This window comes from Anser brachyrhynchus, assembly GCF_964034855.1.
Source record: "Anser brachyrhynchus genome assembly, chromosome: 10".
In the NCBI taxonomy this organism is placed as follows: Eukaryota; Metazoa; Chordata; class Aves; order Anseriformes; family Anatidae; genus Anser; species Anser brachyrhynchus.
Window position 1 is genome coordinate 13,308,575 of NC_137705.1, and position 15,166 is coordinate 13,323,740.

General features: G+C 69.9%; 1 protein-coding gene across 1 annotated transcript; it reads right to left on the bottom strand.

The window, feature by feature from the left end:
* Nucleotides 1-594: 594 nt before the first annotated feature.
* Nucleotides 595-11,760, bottom strand: SLC38A3 (solute carrier family 38 member 3). The gene is made up of 16 exons (XM_080606970.1): nucleotides 11,429-11,760; nucleotides 6,658-6,849; nucleotides 6,121-6,202; nucleotides 5,919-6,034; nucleotides 5,718-5,791; nucleotides 5,545-5,637; nucleotides 5,365-5,446; nucleotides 4,519-4,601; nucleotides 4,386-4,444; nucleotides 4,066-4,239; nucleotides 3,895-3,974; nucleotides 3,712-3,812; nucleotides 3,478-3,602; nucleotides 2,406-2,550; nucleotides 2,148-2,251; nucleotides 595-1,892 (listed from the first exon to the last, which is right to left on the bottom strand). The coding sequence occupies exons 2-16, from the start codon at nucleotides 6,765-6,767 to the stop codon at nucleotides 1,788-1,790; spliced, it is 1,533 nt and encodes a 510-aa protein (XP_080463096.1). The 5' UTR covers nucleotides 6,768-6,849; nucleotides 11,429-11,760; the 3' UTR covers nucleotides 595-1,787.
* Nucleotides 11,761-15,166: the final 3,406 nt, after the last annotated feature.

The following is a 15,166-nucleotide window of genomic DNA, read 5'->3' on the forward strand; positions in this document are numbered from 1 at the left end:
CCTCCCGCGTGGGAGGTCCCACGCTGTGCCAGCCCCGCGGGCTGCCAGGACCCGCGCCTCCCGTGGGAGGGGGGCCCACGGGGCAGCCGCGGGGAGGGGGCCGGGTGCTGGCACCGCGGGGCTGAGGGGTCCCCGCGGCGTCCCGAGGGCAGCCGGGGATCGCCCGCGCCGTGCTGCAGCCCCACGGCCCGCGTGGGCAGGGCGGCAGCGCCCCACGGCGCCCGCGGAGCTCCGCGCATGAGCCCGGCCGGCCGCGGCCGTCGGCGTGGGCGCAGCGCCGCCGTGCGCCCGTGGAGCCTGGCGCTGTCCCCGCGTCCCTGCTGTCCCCCTGTCCCCACAGCCCCGCTGTCCCCGTGTCCCGCTGTCCCCGTGTCCCCACGGCCCCGCTGTCCCCGTGTCCCGCTGTCCCCGTGTCCCCACGGCCCCGCTGTCCCCGTGTCCCCACGGCCCCGCTGTCCCCGTGTCCCGCTGTCCCCGTGTCCCCACGGCCCCGCTGTCCCCGTGTCCCCACGGCCCCGCTGTCCCCGCGTCCCCCCGTGCGCGCCCCCGCAGCCGGCAGCTCCCCTCCCGCCGCAGCCACCCCGGCACGTCTCACACCTTCTTTTACTCTTTATTGTTACTCGCACGGGTTTCCTCGGTCGCACTCCTCCAGCACAGCGCTAACCCCCGCTTATAATTTAAAAGCGCCGTCCCCGGGCAGCCCGGCACGCTGGGCACGGGCAGGGGTGCTGGGGCTGGTGCCCTGCCAGCCACCCCGATCCCGTACACGGCCCAGAGCTACCGAGAGCCACGCAACGCGTTAAAAAAGATCTACTCTTATATACAGTATTTATAAAAAGCATCCCAGCCTCCACCACCCCCGTAAAAAAATACGTCTCTTATTTACTTGGCGAGCCCCCAGCCTCACTCTCTGCCCGCCTACGTCCCCACTGCCCACCGTGGAGGGAGCCATCCCCGCACCTCGGCATGGCTGGGCGATCCCAATGGCACGGACGGACAGACGGACGGACGGACGGACGGGCCGGTGGCAGGAGAAGGGCGCGGGCTGGGCGGTGCCCGTCACCCTGGCATCAGGGGATGCGTGCAGGAGAGCAGCTCCAAAGCTTCCCCCCACCCACCGAGCCGTCCCCAAGCCACGCTGCCCCGTGCACCCCGGCCAGCACCCCGGGGGGGCTCAGGGTGCTCGCACTGCCCCGGGGCGCAGCAAAATGGCCCCAGCGTGGCGGCTACCGGTGGCCAAACCGCAGCACCTACAGATGCCAGCGGCAGCCACCCCCGGTGTGTGTCACCTTCCCAAAGTGACAGGGACAGTCCCTGGGTACCTGGGCTGACAGGAGCCAGCCATCCCCCGGCGAGCTCAGGAGCTGGGCACCGCCAGCCACGGCGTGCCGGGTGCCACGGGGGGCGAAGGGGAGCTGGCTCTCAGGGGACGGGGACAGCAGGGGACGGGGCGGGTGGCTCGGGCACTGCCAAGGGCTGGCCACCAGCCCCGCAGACACTGCCGTCAGGGCTCTGGTGCCAGCGGAGGACAAGAGGCTGCCCACGAGCCGGGCTGGCCCCCGACCCCTCCGTCCCCTGGTGAGGTAGGGAAGCGCTGTTCTCCCCGTTTCACAGATGGGGAAACTGAGGCGCAGAGCAGGGAGGTGCGGGCACGGGCTGGGGTCCCCTATGCTGGCCGTGTCTCGTGCCCCCCCCCCCCAGCCAAGGGCAAGGGCAGGAGGCAAAGGTGGGGGCCCCGGGGGGGTCCTGGCAGGGTTGGGGGGGGTCAGGGTGGGCAGCCAGGGTGGCTAGTGGCTGCCGCCACTCCTGCCCCCCCCCGTGGCCCAGTCGATGATGATGAAGCTCAGGCTCATGATCATGAAGAGCACCCCGAGGAGAGCGAAGCAGGCTGCCTGCAAGGGGACAGAGCAGAGGATGGGGGCTGCCCACCACCACCCACCGCCCCAGGCAGAGCCAGGAGGGGGGCCAGGGGGCCCCCACCCCAGTGAAGACTCAGGAGACCTCAGCCACGTCTCCTCCGTCCTCAAGCCCCTGGTGTCACCCTGCAGGGGACGGCAGCTTGGCGCATCCCTGAGGCGCAAGGGCTGACCCTGTCCCCGTACTCGTCCTCCCCCAGCACCACCCAGGGGTGGGGGCCCAGGGCTTACCAGGATTTTGGGGGTGGAGCGCAGGGGCTCCTTGTCCTTGGGCATGATGCGGATGTAAAAGATGGCCGGGAAGATGAAGATGAGGCAGGGGGCAGAGGTGGCACCTGCGGCAGACGGCGATGGAGCGGGCAGGGTGAGCCCTGCAGCCCTGGCCAGGTCCTGCCCTGCCCTGGGGAGCAGCCCGGGGTGACAGGGACGGGGCTGGGGGCTGCTGGCGGGGGGTACGTGGGCGGGCCGGGTGCCAGCGCTGCTGCTCACCGATCATGCCAAAGATGCCAAGGATGGAGGGGGCAAAAATGACCAGGAGGTTGATGAAGGTCAGCAGGACCACAGCGATGGCGACGTGGCGGATCCAGCTGAAGTTCTTGCCATGGAATAGCATCTGCTGGATGGCCCGGCGCACCTGGGGATGGGCACAGGGAGGGGAGGTCACGCTCCATCCGTGGAGCCAGGGGTCACCCCATCCCATCCCCTCCCATATGCTCCCTTCCCATATGCACCCATCCCATACACTCCCAAACCATACGCTGCCATCCCATCCCATCTCATCTGCTCCCATCCCATCCCACCCAACCCATCCCATTCCATCCATTCCCACCCCATCCCATCCCCATCCCATCCCCTCCTGTCCCATCCCATCAATCCATCCCATCCCCATCCCACTCCACCCCCATCCCATCCCATCAATCCATCCAGTCCCCATCCCGTTCCCATCCCATCCCGTCCCCAACCCCATCCCATCTGCTCCCCTCCCCTCCCCTTCCCTCCCTTCCCATCCCACCCACCCCATCCCACTCCATCCACTCCCATCCCATCCCCATCCCATCCTGTCCCCTCCCATCCCATCAATCCATCCCAACCCCATCCCATCCCCTCCCATCAATCCATTCCATCCCATCCCCATCCCATCCTGTCCCCTCCCGTCCCATCAATCCATCCCATTCCCATCCCATCCCCTCCCATCTCGTCCCCTCCCATCCCAACCCATCCCCATCCCATCCCATCCCCTCCCATCAATCCATCCCCTCCCCTCCCATCCCCTCCCATCCCCATTCCATCTGCTCCCAAACCATCCCATCCCATCCTGTCCAGTCCCATCCCATCCCATCCCATCCCATCCCATCCCATCCCATCTCCATCCTCTCCCCTCCCACCTTGTCCCGTCCCATCCCCTCCCACCCCCACAGCCCCACTGCTGCCCAGCCCTGTCCCCGCGCCCCCACCCCCACTCCCTGTCCCCATCGCTGCCTCAGTTTCTCCTCGCAGCGCTTGGAGCTGAGGCCGGAGGTTGGCCGTGGGGGCAGCCCGGCGTCCCCAAGGGGCCCCTCACCGGGAAGAGGACGATGGGGACGGTGAGCGTGACGGCCGTCAGCACGGCCACCCGCACGCAGAGGATCAGCACGTCGAAGGGGTCCACCCTGCTGTAGGTGTGCAGCAGCTCCGACTCCACGCGCCCTGGGGGCACCGCGGACGCGGGGTCAGCGCCGGCACCACCGCGACATCCGGCCCAGGGACACCCCCGGGGCGTCACGGCACCGCCGTCCCCGGCCTGCCCGGGGCTCACCGTAGAACGTGAGGTAGCCAAAGAGGGCGGCCAGGAAGTACATGAGGTACATGACGGCGATGGAGATGTTGGAGATGCACTGCATCTTCTTCTTGGAGGGGCTGCAGGAGGTGGGTGTCAGCGCAGGCCCCCGGGGGCAGCAGGCACCCCCCCGGGCACCCCGCCCGCCCTGCCCACACTCACTCCTTCAGCTCCGTGTAGATGGGCAGCACCTCGGGGTGGCACACGAAGGCGAAGGCCATGATGGGGATGGTGTAGGCCGTCTGCGAGGCGGGGCGGGGGGGAGGCTGAGCGCAGGGCACGGGCAGCCTGCCCCGGGCCGGGCGCCCCCCGCCGCAGCCCCCGAAGCCCTACCTGGGAGTTGAGGGTGAAGAAGCTGGGGGTGCAGGCGCCCGGCTCGGGGGGCTGCAGGCCCGCGGAGCCGTCCCAGTGCCCGCTGCCGCTGGCTGCCGTGTAGTTGAGGCCGCCCGTGCCGTTCCCCCCTTGCTCGGGGAGAGGGCAGGGGATATGAAACTTCTTGTAGATGACCTGGGAGGGTTGGGGGAGGAGGGGAGGGGGTCACCATGTCAGCTGCCCGGGCTTGCATAAACAAAACCAGGCAAAAACGGGGTGGCGGGGCCCAGCCGCCGGAGGGGTGCTCGGTGCCGCGTGGCGGAGCGACGTCCCCTGCTCACCGAGATGAGGAAGAAGACCATGCAGCTGAGGGAGAAGCCGCTGGCGTAGCCGAGGTAGCCTGGGGGGACAGGAGAGCAGTGGTGGGCACAGGGCCGCCCCCAGCCCCCCGTGCCCCCCCCGGCCCCCACTTACCCAGCTGCTTCATGAGGGCCAGGGGCAGGATGATGGTGACGGAGACCAGGATCACCAGGTAGTTCCCGTTCAGGTACCAGTCCCTGGAAGCAGAGGCTGCTCACAGCCCCGCTCAGCTGGGGAACAAGCCTCACCTGATGCGGGGGGGGGGACATAAGCTTCGGGGGACCTGTCTGCCTTCTGGGGGGGGCCCTGAGCTGGCAGCACCAGGGACCCCTGGACTGACATCCCTGGACCTTTGACCTGGTGTCCCCAGGGATGTTGGCATCCCTTGAGGCCATGGAGACTTCTGTGCTGGCGTCCCTGGGGACACTTGAGATGGCACCTCCGGGGATCACTGAGGCTGGCATCCATGGAGACCTCTGCATCAGCACGGGGACCCCAAAGTTGGGTTCTCTGGACCCCATGGCTGGTGTCCTCAGGGTTGCTGGTGTCCACAAGGATGCTGGTGTCCCCGGGGATGCTGGTGTCCCCGGGGATGCTCGCGTCCCCGGGGATGCTCGCATCCCCTGAGGCCACAGAGACCTCTGTGCTGACGTGGAGACCGCAGTCCTGGCACCCCCGGGGCTCCCCGGGTCTCCTTGGGGGCCCTCGAGCTGGCATCCCCCGGGAGGAGGAACAGGTGGGCTGATCCCACTGGGGGGCGAGGAGCGGGGATTGGAAGTTCAACCCGGTCTAATCCCACCCAGGGGCTTATTCAGCGCTGACAGCGATCAAAAATAGCAGTGGCTTAACGCCACTAAATCCCGCCAGGGGCTGCACAGCTGGAGAGGAATCCAGGGCGCCTGCCGGGCGGGGACTCAGGGGGGACGCGGCTGGAGCCGCAGCGGGGTCGGGGACACTCACGCGGTCTTCTCCTCCAGGTTGAGGAAGGTCTGGATGACGAGGGGCACCTCGGACTTGACGATGTACAGGTAGCTGGACATAGCTGTGGGGCAGAGCGAGGACAGCGTGGTGGGGGCTGCCTGGTGCCCCCTGTCCCCGTGCCCCCACCCCGCAGAGGGCCCCCCGCTGCCCCGTCCTCACCTCCGATGTTCTGCAGCGTTATGGCGATGGCCGCAGCCAGCTTGCCCGGCGTGCCGAAGGCTCGGTAGCCCAACTGCTCGTAGGCACGGATGCCTGTGGGGAGAGGGGATGCGGTGAGGGCTGAGGGGGGACCCGGGCACAGCCCCGCCGGCTGCTGGGGTCCTGGCGCTCACCCACGATGCCCGAAGACTTCAGCAGGAGGTGGATGGAGTAGCTGGAGAGCAGGGCCACGGCCGTCAGGAGGAAGCTGCGGGGGGACAGCATGGTCAACAAGCCGGCCCCCCCGGCACCAGCGCTGGCCACCGTGCCTCTGGTGACACCAGTCCTCCCATCACCCGAACCCAGGGACCCCCTGGGTGCCCGGCACCACTCACAGGAAGAGGACGATGCCGGTGTTGGCCATGGCGTACGCCAGCCCCAGGATGCCGCTGCCCATGATGGCGTTGCTCAGGTTGAAGACGGACATCCCAAACGACGTCTTGCCTTCAAACTGCGCACACGAGACACGAGGGGGGACGGTCACACGGGCGGGATGCTGCCGGGGGGGTCTAGGGGGGGGCCCGTGCCGCCACTCACGTCGGTGAAGTGCGTCTGCTTCTTCTCAGCGCCGTGGGGCAGGAACTCCTCCATCTCCGCGCTGCGCTGGTTCTCGTCAAACCTGGGCGCCGGAGGGAGGAGCGGGGGAAGCGGCAGGCCAAGCAGAGACGGGGACGCCACGGCCCCCCCAGCAGCGCCAGGGCATGGGGGCCAGGGCTGGGGCCGGGGCAGCTCCCCCCCACCCCTGAGCCCCCTGTGCACCCCAAGTGCTCTGAGCCCCACGAGAGACCCAAGCCCCCAACGTGCCCTGAGCCCCACCAGCCCCCTAACAGCACCGAGCGCCCTGAGCCCCCCCAAGTCCCATGAGCAGCCCCAAGCACCCCAAAAGCCCCAAGTACCCAGAGCCCCGAGTCCCCTCGAGCTCCCTGCACGCCCAGTGCGCCAAGCCCCCAATCTCCCTGAGCCCCCAGGACCCCCAGAGCCCCCAGCCCCAAGCAGGGCCAGGCCGCGGGCACCCAGGAGCGGATGGGGGTGCCCAACCCCGGCCGAGGAAGCCGCCTGTCCCCAGAGCCCTACCTGTCACCCGCCAGCGAGGGGAGGGCGGTGGTGCTGAGCGCGGCCGCGTGCTTCCCGTTGGGCACCAGCTCCACCATCTCTGCCTGCACGGGCAGCTCCGGGGCCTCCATGGCAGGCGGCAGGGATGTGGCCGCGGGGCTCCTCGAGGCTGGGCGAGACGCGGGGTCCGGCTCCGGGTGGGAGCTGCAGGGCCTGGCGGCGGGGTCCCCGCGGGGGCCACGTCAGCAGGGCGGCAAGGCGGCACCAGCACGGGTGGCTGGGCAGGGACGGGCACCCCGGCGCATCCCCGCGGTGACTGGGACCTCACGGCTCAGGTGGCCCAGCCTCCCCAGCAGGGCTTGGCTCCCAGCCTCAGTTTCCCCTCCCAGCACCGGTGGTTCGGGGGAGGCGGCGTGGGACGGGGCAGGGAGCTCGGGGACCCCCCGCTGCCACCACTGCCGGGCGCTGCAGCAGGGGGGCTCAGGGGCACGTCAGGGCTGGCAAGCGGAGCAGGAAAGCGCGGGGCTGTGAGACGAGTCCTTGGCAGGGGATGGCGGCCGGGCTGCCGAGCGGGGACGCCTTGGCAAGCGGCACAAAGCCGCCTCTGTGCAAGCCCAGCCCTCCCCGCCCCGCTGGGAAACGGCACAGGGCCGCTTTCTGGGGCAGGCTGGCAGCCGGGGCACGGCCCCGCTGCCCCACACCGTCCCCTGCCACCCCCACCGCCACCCCCCCGCTGTCCCTGCCACCCAAGGGTTTCCGTGCCGGGGCCCCACCGGGACGGGAGGTGTCACCGGCCCCGGGGGATGCAGCGCGGTCCCAGCCCCGGGAGGATGCAGCGGCTCCATCAGCCCGGGGCTGCAGGTCCCCACGGGCAGCGGGGCCTGCAGCCGTCCCTGCGGTCCTGACTTGCGGTCCAAGTCCTGTGGGACTTGGGGTCCCACGGTGGCCCTGGGGACCAGGTGGCTCTCTCTGTGGCTCTGCCCACTGCTGAGACCCCGGGATGGGGGGGGGGATGATAGCGGGGATAGCAGCCCCGCTGGCTGCACTGGGGAAGGTCTCCAGCACCCCTGAGCCCCCACGGCTCTCGCCCTGTTCCCACTGCCAGGGGGATGAGAAGCCCTGGCAGGGTCACCCCAGGCCACGCGGTGGCTCACAGCAACAGGCAGCCCTCAGGGGGTCGGCGAGGCTAAGCCGTGGGGTGGGGGCACACATCTGCCCTCCCCCCCCCCTTTTGTGGCACCTGCCCACGTGGAGAAACTGAGGCACAGCGGGGGCCACGTCCTCCAGCCCCAGACCGGCAAGGCCGAGCCATGCGGGGGAAGAGAGTGAACCGCAGGCGGCCGCTGGGCGATGATTTATCCCCTCCACTGGGCCTCAGCTTGGGCCGCATCCAGGCACGGACGGGGCTGCCAGCACGTCCCAGCGCTGCCGTTAGCTCCGCGCCTTCCCACCGCCACGGACACGTCCCTCGCTGGTGCCGGTGCCAGGCCGCGAGGTCCCCAAGCCCCCCGCTCTCCCCTCCGCAGCCCCCTCCTCCTGCAGGGGCCACGGCTGCAGCCCGGGGAACGCCAGCCTCCCCCAGCACCTCCCGGCACGGCCAGGCGACGGCCGGGCTTGTTTCTTATGCGGTGAGCGTCGCGCCCGGCTTCCTCCCGCCGGCAGAGCTGGCACGGCCCCGCCAGCGCTCGCTGCCACCTCGGCGGCCAGACCGGCCTTTGGTCCCTGCCCGGTGGCACCAGGGGAAGGGGCGAGGGACCCGTGACGCTTCGGTCGTGCCCCTCGTGGGTGTTATTTGCTTTGCGATAAGGTTCTGCAGAACAGCAAATAAACGGCGCAACGGATGTCCCCGGGGTGGCCCCCAGGTCGGGGACTCGCACAGCTCCCCGCAGCGGGGCGGTGGGCGCCTCGGTGGCGCAGTGCCCTGTCTGGGGACCGGTGGCGGGGGAGGACTGAGCAGAGCGCACAGGGCTGCCACCCGCAGTGCCACCAAACCCCCTGGGCTCAGCTGTCGCTTGCCTAGGGGCCGTTCCCGGTGCCACTGAGCTCGAAGACACGGTACTGACACTGCCAGCCAGCCCGCTCACGTCCCAGTGACGCGTGCTGGGCCCCAAGCGCAGGGGTGCCCCGAGCCACCAAAGCCCTGCGCGGATGCAGGCGCTGCCCCAGGCAGGGATGCAGTGCCCAGACCCCATCCCGGCTAATCCGCCCCACTTGGGGCGGGGGATGCGGCACTGGCGGCTGTAATCCGGCTTTAGCGCCGAGCCCGACGCAGCTGCCGGCCTGCACGCGGGCAGCCAGGCGTTGCGCCTCGCGGGCTGGGGGCTACGCAGCCCTCCTTGTGCCTGCCGGCCTCGAAGGCATCGCAGCACAGCTCCTGGCTCGGGGAGGCGGCGGCAGTGGGGCGAGGGCACGGCCACCAGCCCCGCCAGCCCCCCGGGGCCAGGAGCAGAGCCCCCCCCAGGCGCCGCAGCCGGGCCTCCCTCCCGCAGCCCGGCACAAGGCAGACCTGTGTTTTTCCCCTGACCTGCCTTCCTAAATTTAGCACCCAGCCCTGCTTTTAGCTGCGTGCTGCGCTCCCACCTCCCGACTACGCAAGTACGGCCTCGCCCAGGGCCGCAGGCTGGCGCCGGGACAGCAGGGTGAGGTGAGACCCTCCCCAGACAGCCCTGCTGGAGACCCTCGCCAGAGAGCTCTGGTGGAGACCACCGTGAGCCCCGGGGCTCAGCGCGGCAGAACGTCACCGCTGGCAGCTGGGGACAGGGTGCGCAAATGCCACATCCCCCGGCAGCCCCATGCCAGCAGCCCCAGGTCCCTTCTCCAAGTCAGCAAAGCCCCCGTGTCTGTGCCAAGTGACAGGCTCGCTGCTGTCACCAGCCCCAGCGCCGTCCCGCAGCGGTGGATTTGCCGGGGTCGGGGACACCGTGAGCAGGGGGAGGCAAAGCCAAACATTGCCACACATCACCCACCCTCTGGCAGGCAACGGGGAAACCGAGGCACAGCGTGGGGGCACAGCGCAAGGATGCCAAGCCCGTGATGGGGCTGGTGTCATCTGGACAGGACGGCGCCACCGCAGGGATTAAATGGCCAGAAAACACCTGAAAACACTATTTTAGCTTTTCTCTCGCGCCTTTCTCCTGGGAAGCGAGATGTCTCTCAGGAGCTCACTCCCTAAAGCACACGTGCCTTCGCGGGACGCCACCAGGAGCTCAGCACCCGAACTGTGGGCTGTGATCTGGGGGGGACCCAGCTGGCCCCAGCCCTGCGTCAGCAGCCCCGTGGCGGTGGGGGATGCGGGGGTGGCCAGGACCCACGCGGCGAGAAGGGCAGGGGCAGGGGCCTCTGTTTTCTCAGCCAGAGGAACCCGTGGGATCCCAGTCCTCCCCCCAGTACCCCCATGCCAAGGAAAACAGCCTCTGCCGGGGCCCGTTTGTTTGCCGTGGCCGCGGCCCCAGCGTGCGAGTGCAGCTGCAGCCCGGCCAGGCGCTGCGGGGACCTTTGCACCTCGGCCAGGCTCCCCGTGGGGGCAGCACCCCGATGCCCCCCCCCCCCCCCCGGGACTGCCCAAGAATCCCTGCCGGACCCCGGCCGCTGGCGGCTGGGTGGGGGGGTACAGGCAGCGCCGCAGGGAGCGCCACGCTGTGCCCACGGTGACAGCCGGGGGTTACGGCGCGCTGCCGGACCGGCCGATGCAACCGCTCTGCTTGGGCCTGATCCAGATGCCAGTGGAAAATTCCCGTCTCCTCCCCCTGCCCAGGCGCAGCACCCAGGGACCCCCCCGGCCCCCCCGAGCCGGGGCTGTCCTGCGGCCCTGCGGCGGACACGGTGCTAGCGGCATCCACCACCACGCGGTGCCTCAGTTTCCCCCGGCTGGTTTCTCCCCGGCCGGCGCAAGACGCCCGGGAACGCCGTGAGCCTCCCGCCTGGCTGCGCTGCCCTAAAAATACCCGGCCCTGGCGGCACGGCACGCACGGCCCCGCCGCCCGGGAGCCCCTGTGACGCCCTGACACCCGATCCCGCTACGGCACTTTCCAGCTGTAACAAACATACGCGGCTGCCACAGCTGATTAAAAATTAAAGTGGAAAAACGGGGAGCTCGGGGGTGGCTGTTATCGGCAAAGCCAGGGGCAACACTTGTGGGGTGGCTGCAGGGCCCCCCCCCCGGCAGCGTGGTGCCACGGAGGGCGGTGAGCGTTAGGCTTCAGCTCCGGCAAGGCAGGCTCTGCCTTTTTATGAGCATTCGCAGGATTTTTTTATACGTTGTGGGAGGGTTTCAGCAGCTGGAGAGGGAAGAGGAAGGCAACGGCAAAGCAAACAGCCCCTGCGCTCCGGCTCTGCCACCTGCAAGCTGCCGTGGCGTGGGGCGGCGTGGGGCGGCGTGGGGCGGCGTGGGGCGGCGTGGGGCGGCGTGGGGCGGCGTGGGGCGGCGTGGGGCGGCGTGGGGCGGCGTGGGGCGGCGTGGGGCGGCGTGGGGCGGCGTGGGGCGGCGTGGGGCGGCGTGGGGAGCGCTCCTGCCAGCAGCTCGGGGCAAGACTGAGCGGCTCCGTCCTCCTCCAGCAGAACAGCTGGCGGCGAGAGCGGGGCTCGGAGCAAGTTTGGAAGTTAGGGGAGGAGAAGGTGAGCGGGCGCCGGGGGCTACGTGCGCCGGCGCTGGGGCGAACTGACGCGGCGGGGGGCACGGGGGGGGGGGGGGGGGGGGCGAGGGGGGGGGGGCGACCCGCTGCAGCCTTCGACCCCAGCAAAGGCCGGGAGAAAGCAGGGGAGAGCGTGGGGCCGCGGGTCCCGCGGGACCTACCTGCCCGTCCCCTCAGTGCTGCCAGCCCAGCCAACGGCGCCGGGTGTGCGCCGAGCCGCCGGCAGATTACCGAGCCTCCTCCGGCCCTAATCCCGACGGAGCGGCGATTAAACGGGAGCGCAGGCCCGCCCCCCGTGCCACGGCTCCCAATCTCTGCGCAGCCGGGGCAGAGTCAGTGCGAAGCGCTGGGGAGGCCGGTGGCGAGGGGGAGGCGCACGCACAGCCGGCCCCGCCGGCCCCGCCGCCACCGGGCACGGCCACGGCCACCCGCGGCCCCCGCAGCGGCCAGCGCCGACGGCTGGGGCTGGCTCAGCCGCCCCGACCCCACCCCAAGGCCCGAGAGCGGCGAGGGGCTGGGCACTGGCTTCTCTCCCGAGGGGGAACAGGGCACGTTTTCAGCCCTCTGCCCCTCAGGGGGGCAGCCGGTGCCTCCGCCGTGGGGATAAAAGGGGCAGGGCGGGACCCTCCAAGCTTCCCAACCCGCGCTGAAGCTGCCTTTTCCACTCAAAATAGTGGGGTTTGACCCCCAAAAGAGCCCCAAAGGGGATTTCTTCTTTTTTTTTTTTTTCTCTGAGGAGCATTCCGCGTGCTGCAGGGATGCCCAGGGAGCCTGGTTGCCAGCCTGCCGCTGCCCCTGGCACGCCGGGGGGCCTGAGTGCCGCGTGAGGCACAGCCCCCCGCTTGCCCACACTGGGGCATGCTGAGCCCCGCCGGTTCCCACGGGGTTTTTCTTAGGGGGAAAATCTGCTGGATCCACGCTGCGGTGACGGGGGACTCCATGAATGTTTCTCCCCTTGCAGAACAGCCCTGTGTCGTTGTACCCAATGGGCTGGCTACTCTGGGGGTTTTCTCCTTAAACACCTTGTGGCTTGCAGCAGCAGCAGCGAGGCACCTTGCTACCCCCCCCAAAAACATGCCCCCCAGCCCCACACTCTCCTAGGACGCTGTATTTATGTTACATATATGCATGATGTACATAAACCCGGATGGGGCAGATTTACATATACAGCTACATATACATACAGCAGGTTACATATACACATATATACATGATGTACATAAACCCTGATGGAGCGGATCGGGCGGGCTCCTCCGGCTGGCGGTGAGCATCAAGGTCCGGCCATGGGGAGGAGAACGTGCCCGGCCCCAGCGCAGCGGGCGGCAGCAGCGCCGGCTTGCCTGGGCGCACTGGGGCAGCTGCTAAATACCGCACCAACAGCCACGGCTGGTTCTGCCCCCTGCTCCCGCGCCTGTTACCACCGCTCTCGTTCGGCTGGAGACATCCATTAACTAATTTCTAATAACAGCATCATGCGTAAGTGCTGAACCAGCGCTGGCCGGCGTGCCGGGGCGAGGCGGCCAGGTTCGGCGCCGGGGGGGTCAGGGCACCCAGAGCCGTGCTCCATCCGCTTAACCCTCCCCACCCCGGCGAGGGCGGGCACCCGCCGGCCACGTGGCACCGCGCTCCCCGGGGACGGGCGGCAGCGCACAGCCTCGTCCGGGGCTTGTAAACGGCAGCCGCGAGCAGCCGCCCAGAGCGCAAACACAGCCCCAGCAGCCAGCACCCGCGGGCTGCGCTCAGTGGCAGGACAGGGACGGGGACGAGGACAGGGATGGGGATGGGGAGAGGGACGGGGATGGGGAGAGGTCTTGCTCCTCTGCAACCCAGTGACTTAGAAACACCGCCGGTGATTCTTGGTCCCCAAATCCTCCGTCTCCTTTTGTTACAAAATGAAGGAGTGCCCCACTGTGCCATCCCCTCCCTTGTCTCCTGACACACAGCATGCTTCTCCCCCTCCCCTCCTTTTCGGCTGGGCAGATGAACACAAACCGTGCACACAAACCCAGACGGAGCTTTGTGGAAAATCGGAGCAGGCAGTAGGAAGAAGAGGGAGAAAAGCCACCAAGCCCCAGGACTGGAGCACTCCCCAGGGCTCCCCGCGCCCAGCTCCCCTCTGTCTGCCCTGTGCCACCCGCAGCCACTGCCTCGTGCAGCCGCAGCCATGCGCGTCCCCTGGCTCAGCCAGCCCACGAAAGCCACGGCCCTGGGAGCCAGCCCTGCCTGGCGCTGGATGAAGGCGGCCGGAACGGGGACCTGGGTGGATCCGAGCATCCTCAGCCATGAAGGACGGGCGCAGGGCGCCGGGGGCTGACCGGGTGCACGCCGAGGGTCACGCTCGGCTTCCTTGCCGAACAACCTTCCTGGGGCCAAGATCGGTGATCCCAGGAGCACATGGCTGAGGTGACGGCTTTAGCCGTGGCCCTAGCAGCTCTCCCAAGTGCTGCCACACGGCCTCTCGAGCAAGAAGCCTCCAGGCACTCGTCCTTGCTGGGGACAAAGCCAGTGGGTGCCTCTGGTCCCTGGTGCCAGGCATCACCGGCCGCCCCGCTGGTAGGACAGGCACGGCTCCCCGGCCTCCCCCTCGCCTCGGTGGCCGCCACCACCATGCACACGCTGTCCTGCGGCTGGGCACAACAACAACAAGGAATAATTGGTTAATGTGATTTCAAAACATGATTTGCAATTATAACTCGCCAGAGAGCATTCAATGGCCCCACACACCGGGAGAGTGTTTTTCTCCTTCGTTTGTTCCTGGAAACTCTAAACCAATTAACTTTACAGAAGCCAGGAGCAGAACGCGGCTCCCCGGACCTGGCAGGGTGGGTTTATCGCTGCTCAATCACCTGCCCCCTCAGTGCGTCCTGCGGCGCCGCAACGAGGGACACCGGGACAAGGGGACGGGGCAGTGGCCACCCGGTCCAGGCCGCCGCGCACCAGCTCCGCTGGGATGCACTGCTCGGGGGACGCCCGAGTCCCAGGAGGGGGGGGGACGAGCAGCGTGCCTGGGCTTGGGCAGCACCCCTCCCGCACCCCTGTCCCGCGGGAGGTCTGCCACCCTGCCCCACGCAGCCCTGCCACTGCTCCTGGTGCCCCGAGGACGCTCGGGGAATTCCTGGTGAAGCTGCCCCGGTTCTGTGCCCAGCCCCGCTCCGCCCGGCCGGGGGGGTCCCTGCCTGCCCCCGCGGGACACCCGTGCCCGCAGGTGTCCCCAAGCGCAGCTGGGTCGGGCACGGGACACGAGGCCCTGGGGACGCCAGGTTAATGTTTAGTGGGGCGGGGGGGGGGGGGTGGGGATGTGCGGGGCAGGGGGGGATGCGTGGGGCAGCCGTGGGGTGCGCATCGCCCCCTCTCTCCCGTGGGCTGCCGGGGGGGGGGGGGCCGCCCGCTCCCCCCCTGCCTGCCGTTGGCTGCGGGCACCGGCCTTGACCCGCGCCTCCGGCCGGCCCCGCGGCCCCCCCCGCGGCCGAGCAAACAGGGGGACGGCGGCCGGCAGTGCCCGCGGGGCCGGGGGCGGTGGGCAGGGGGTAAGGGGACCGCGGGAAGCGGGGACGCTCCGGGGACGCGCCGGGGGCAGCGCGGCTCGCAGCCGTGCCGGGACCCCGGGCAGGGGCCGCGCCCCCCGCCCCCGCCGCCTCCCGGTGGGGCCCGGGTGCCCCCTGGTGGCCGCCGCGGGGCCGGGGCCGGGGCCGGGGCCGGGCTCCCCGCAGCCGGGGGCTCCCCCCGGGCCCGCCCGTGGCTCTCTCGCCCCGGCCCCGCCCCGGCGCTGCGCAGCGGGGAAGGGTCGCCCCCGTGTGCCGGAGGGGGCCCCGCGTGGCAGCGGGGCACGGGGCTGGCCGGGGGCCAGCAGGGCTGCGGGGCCCGGCGCCGTTCGTCCCGGCGAAGCCTCTCCCGGCCCG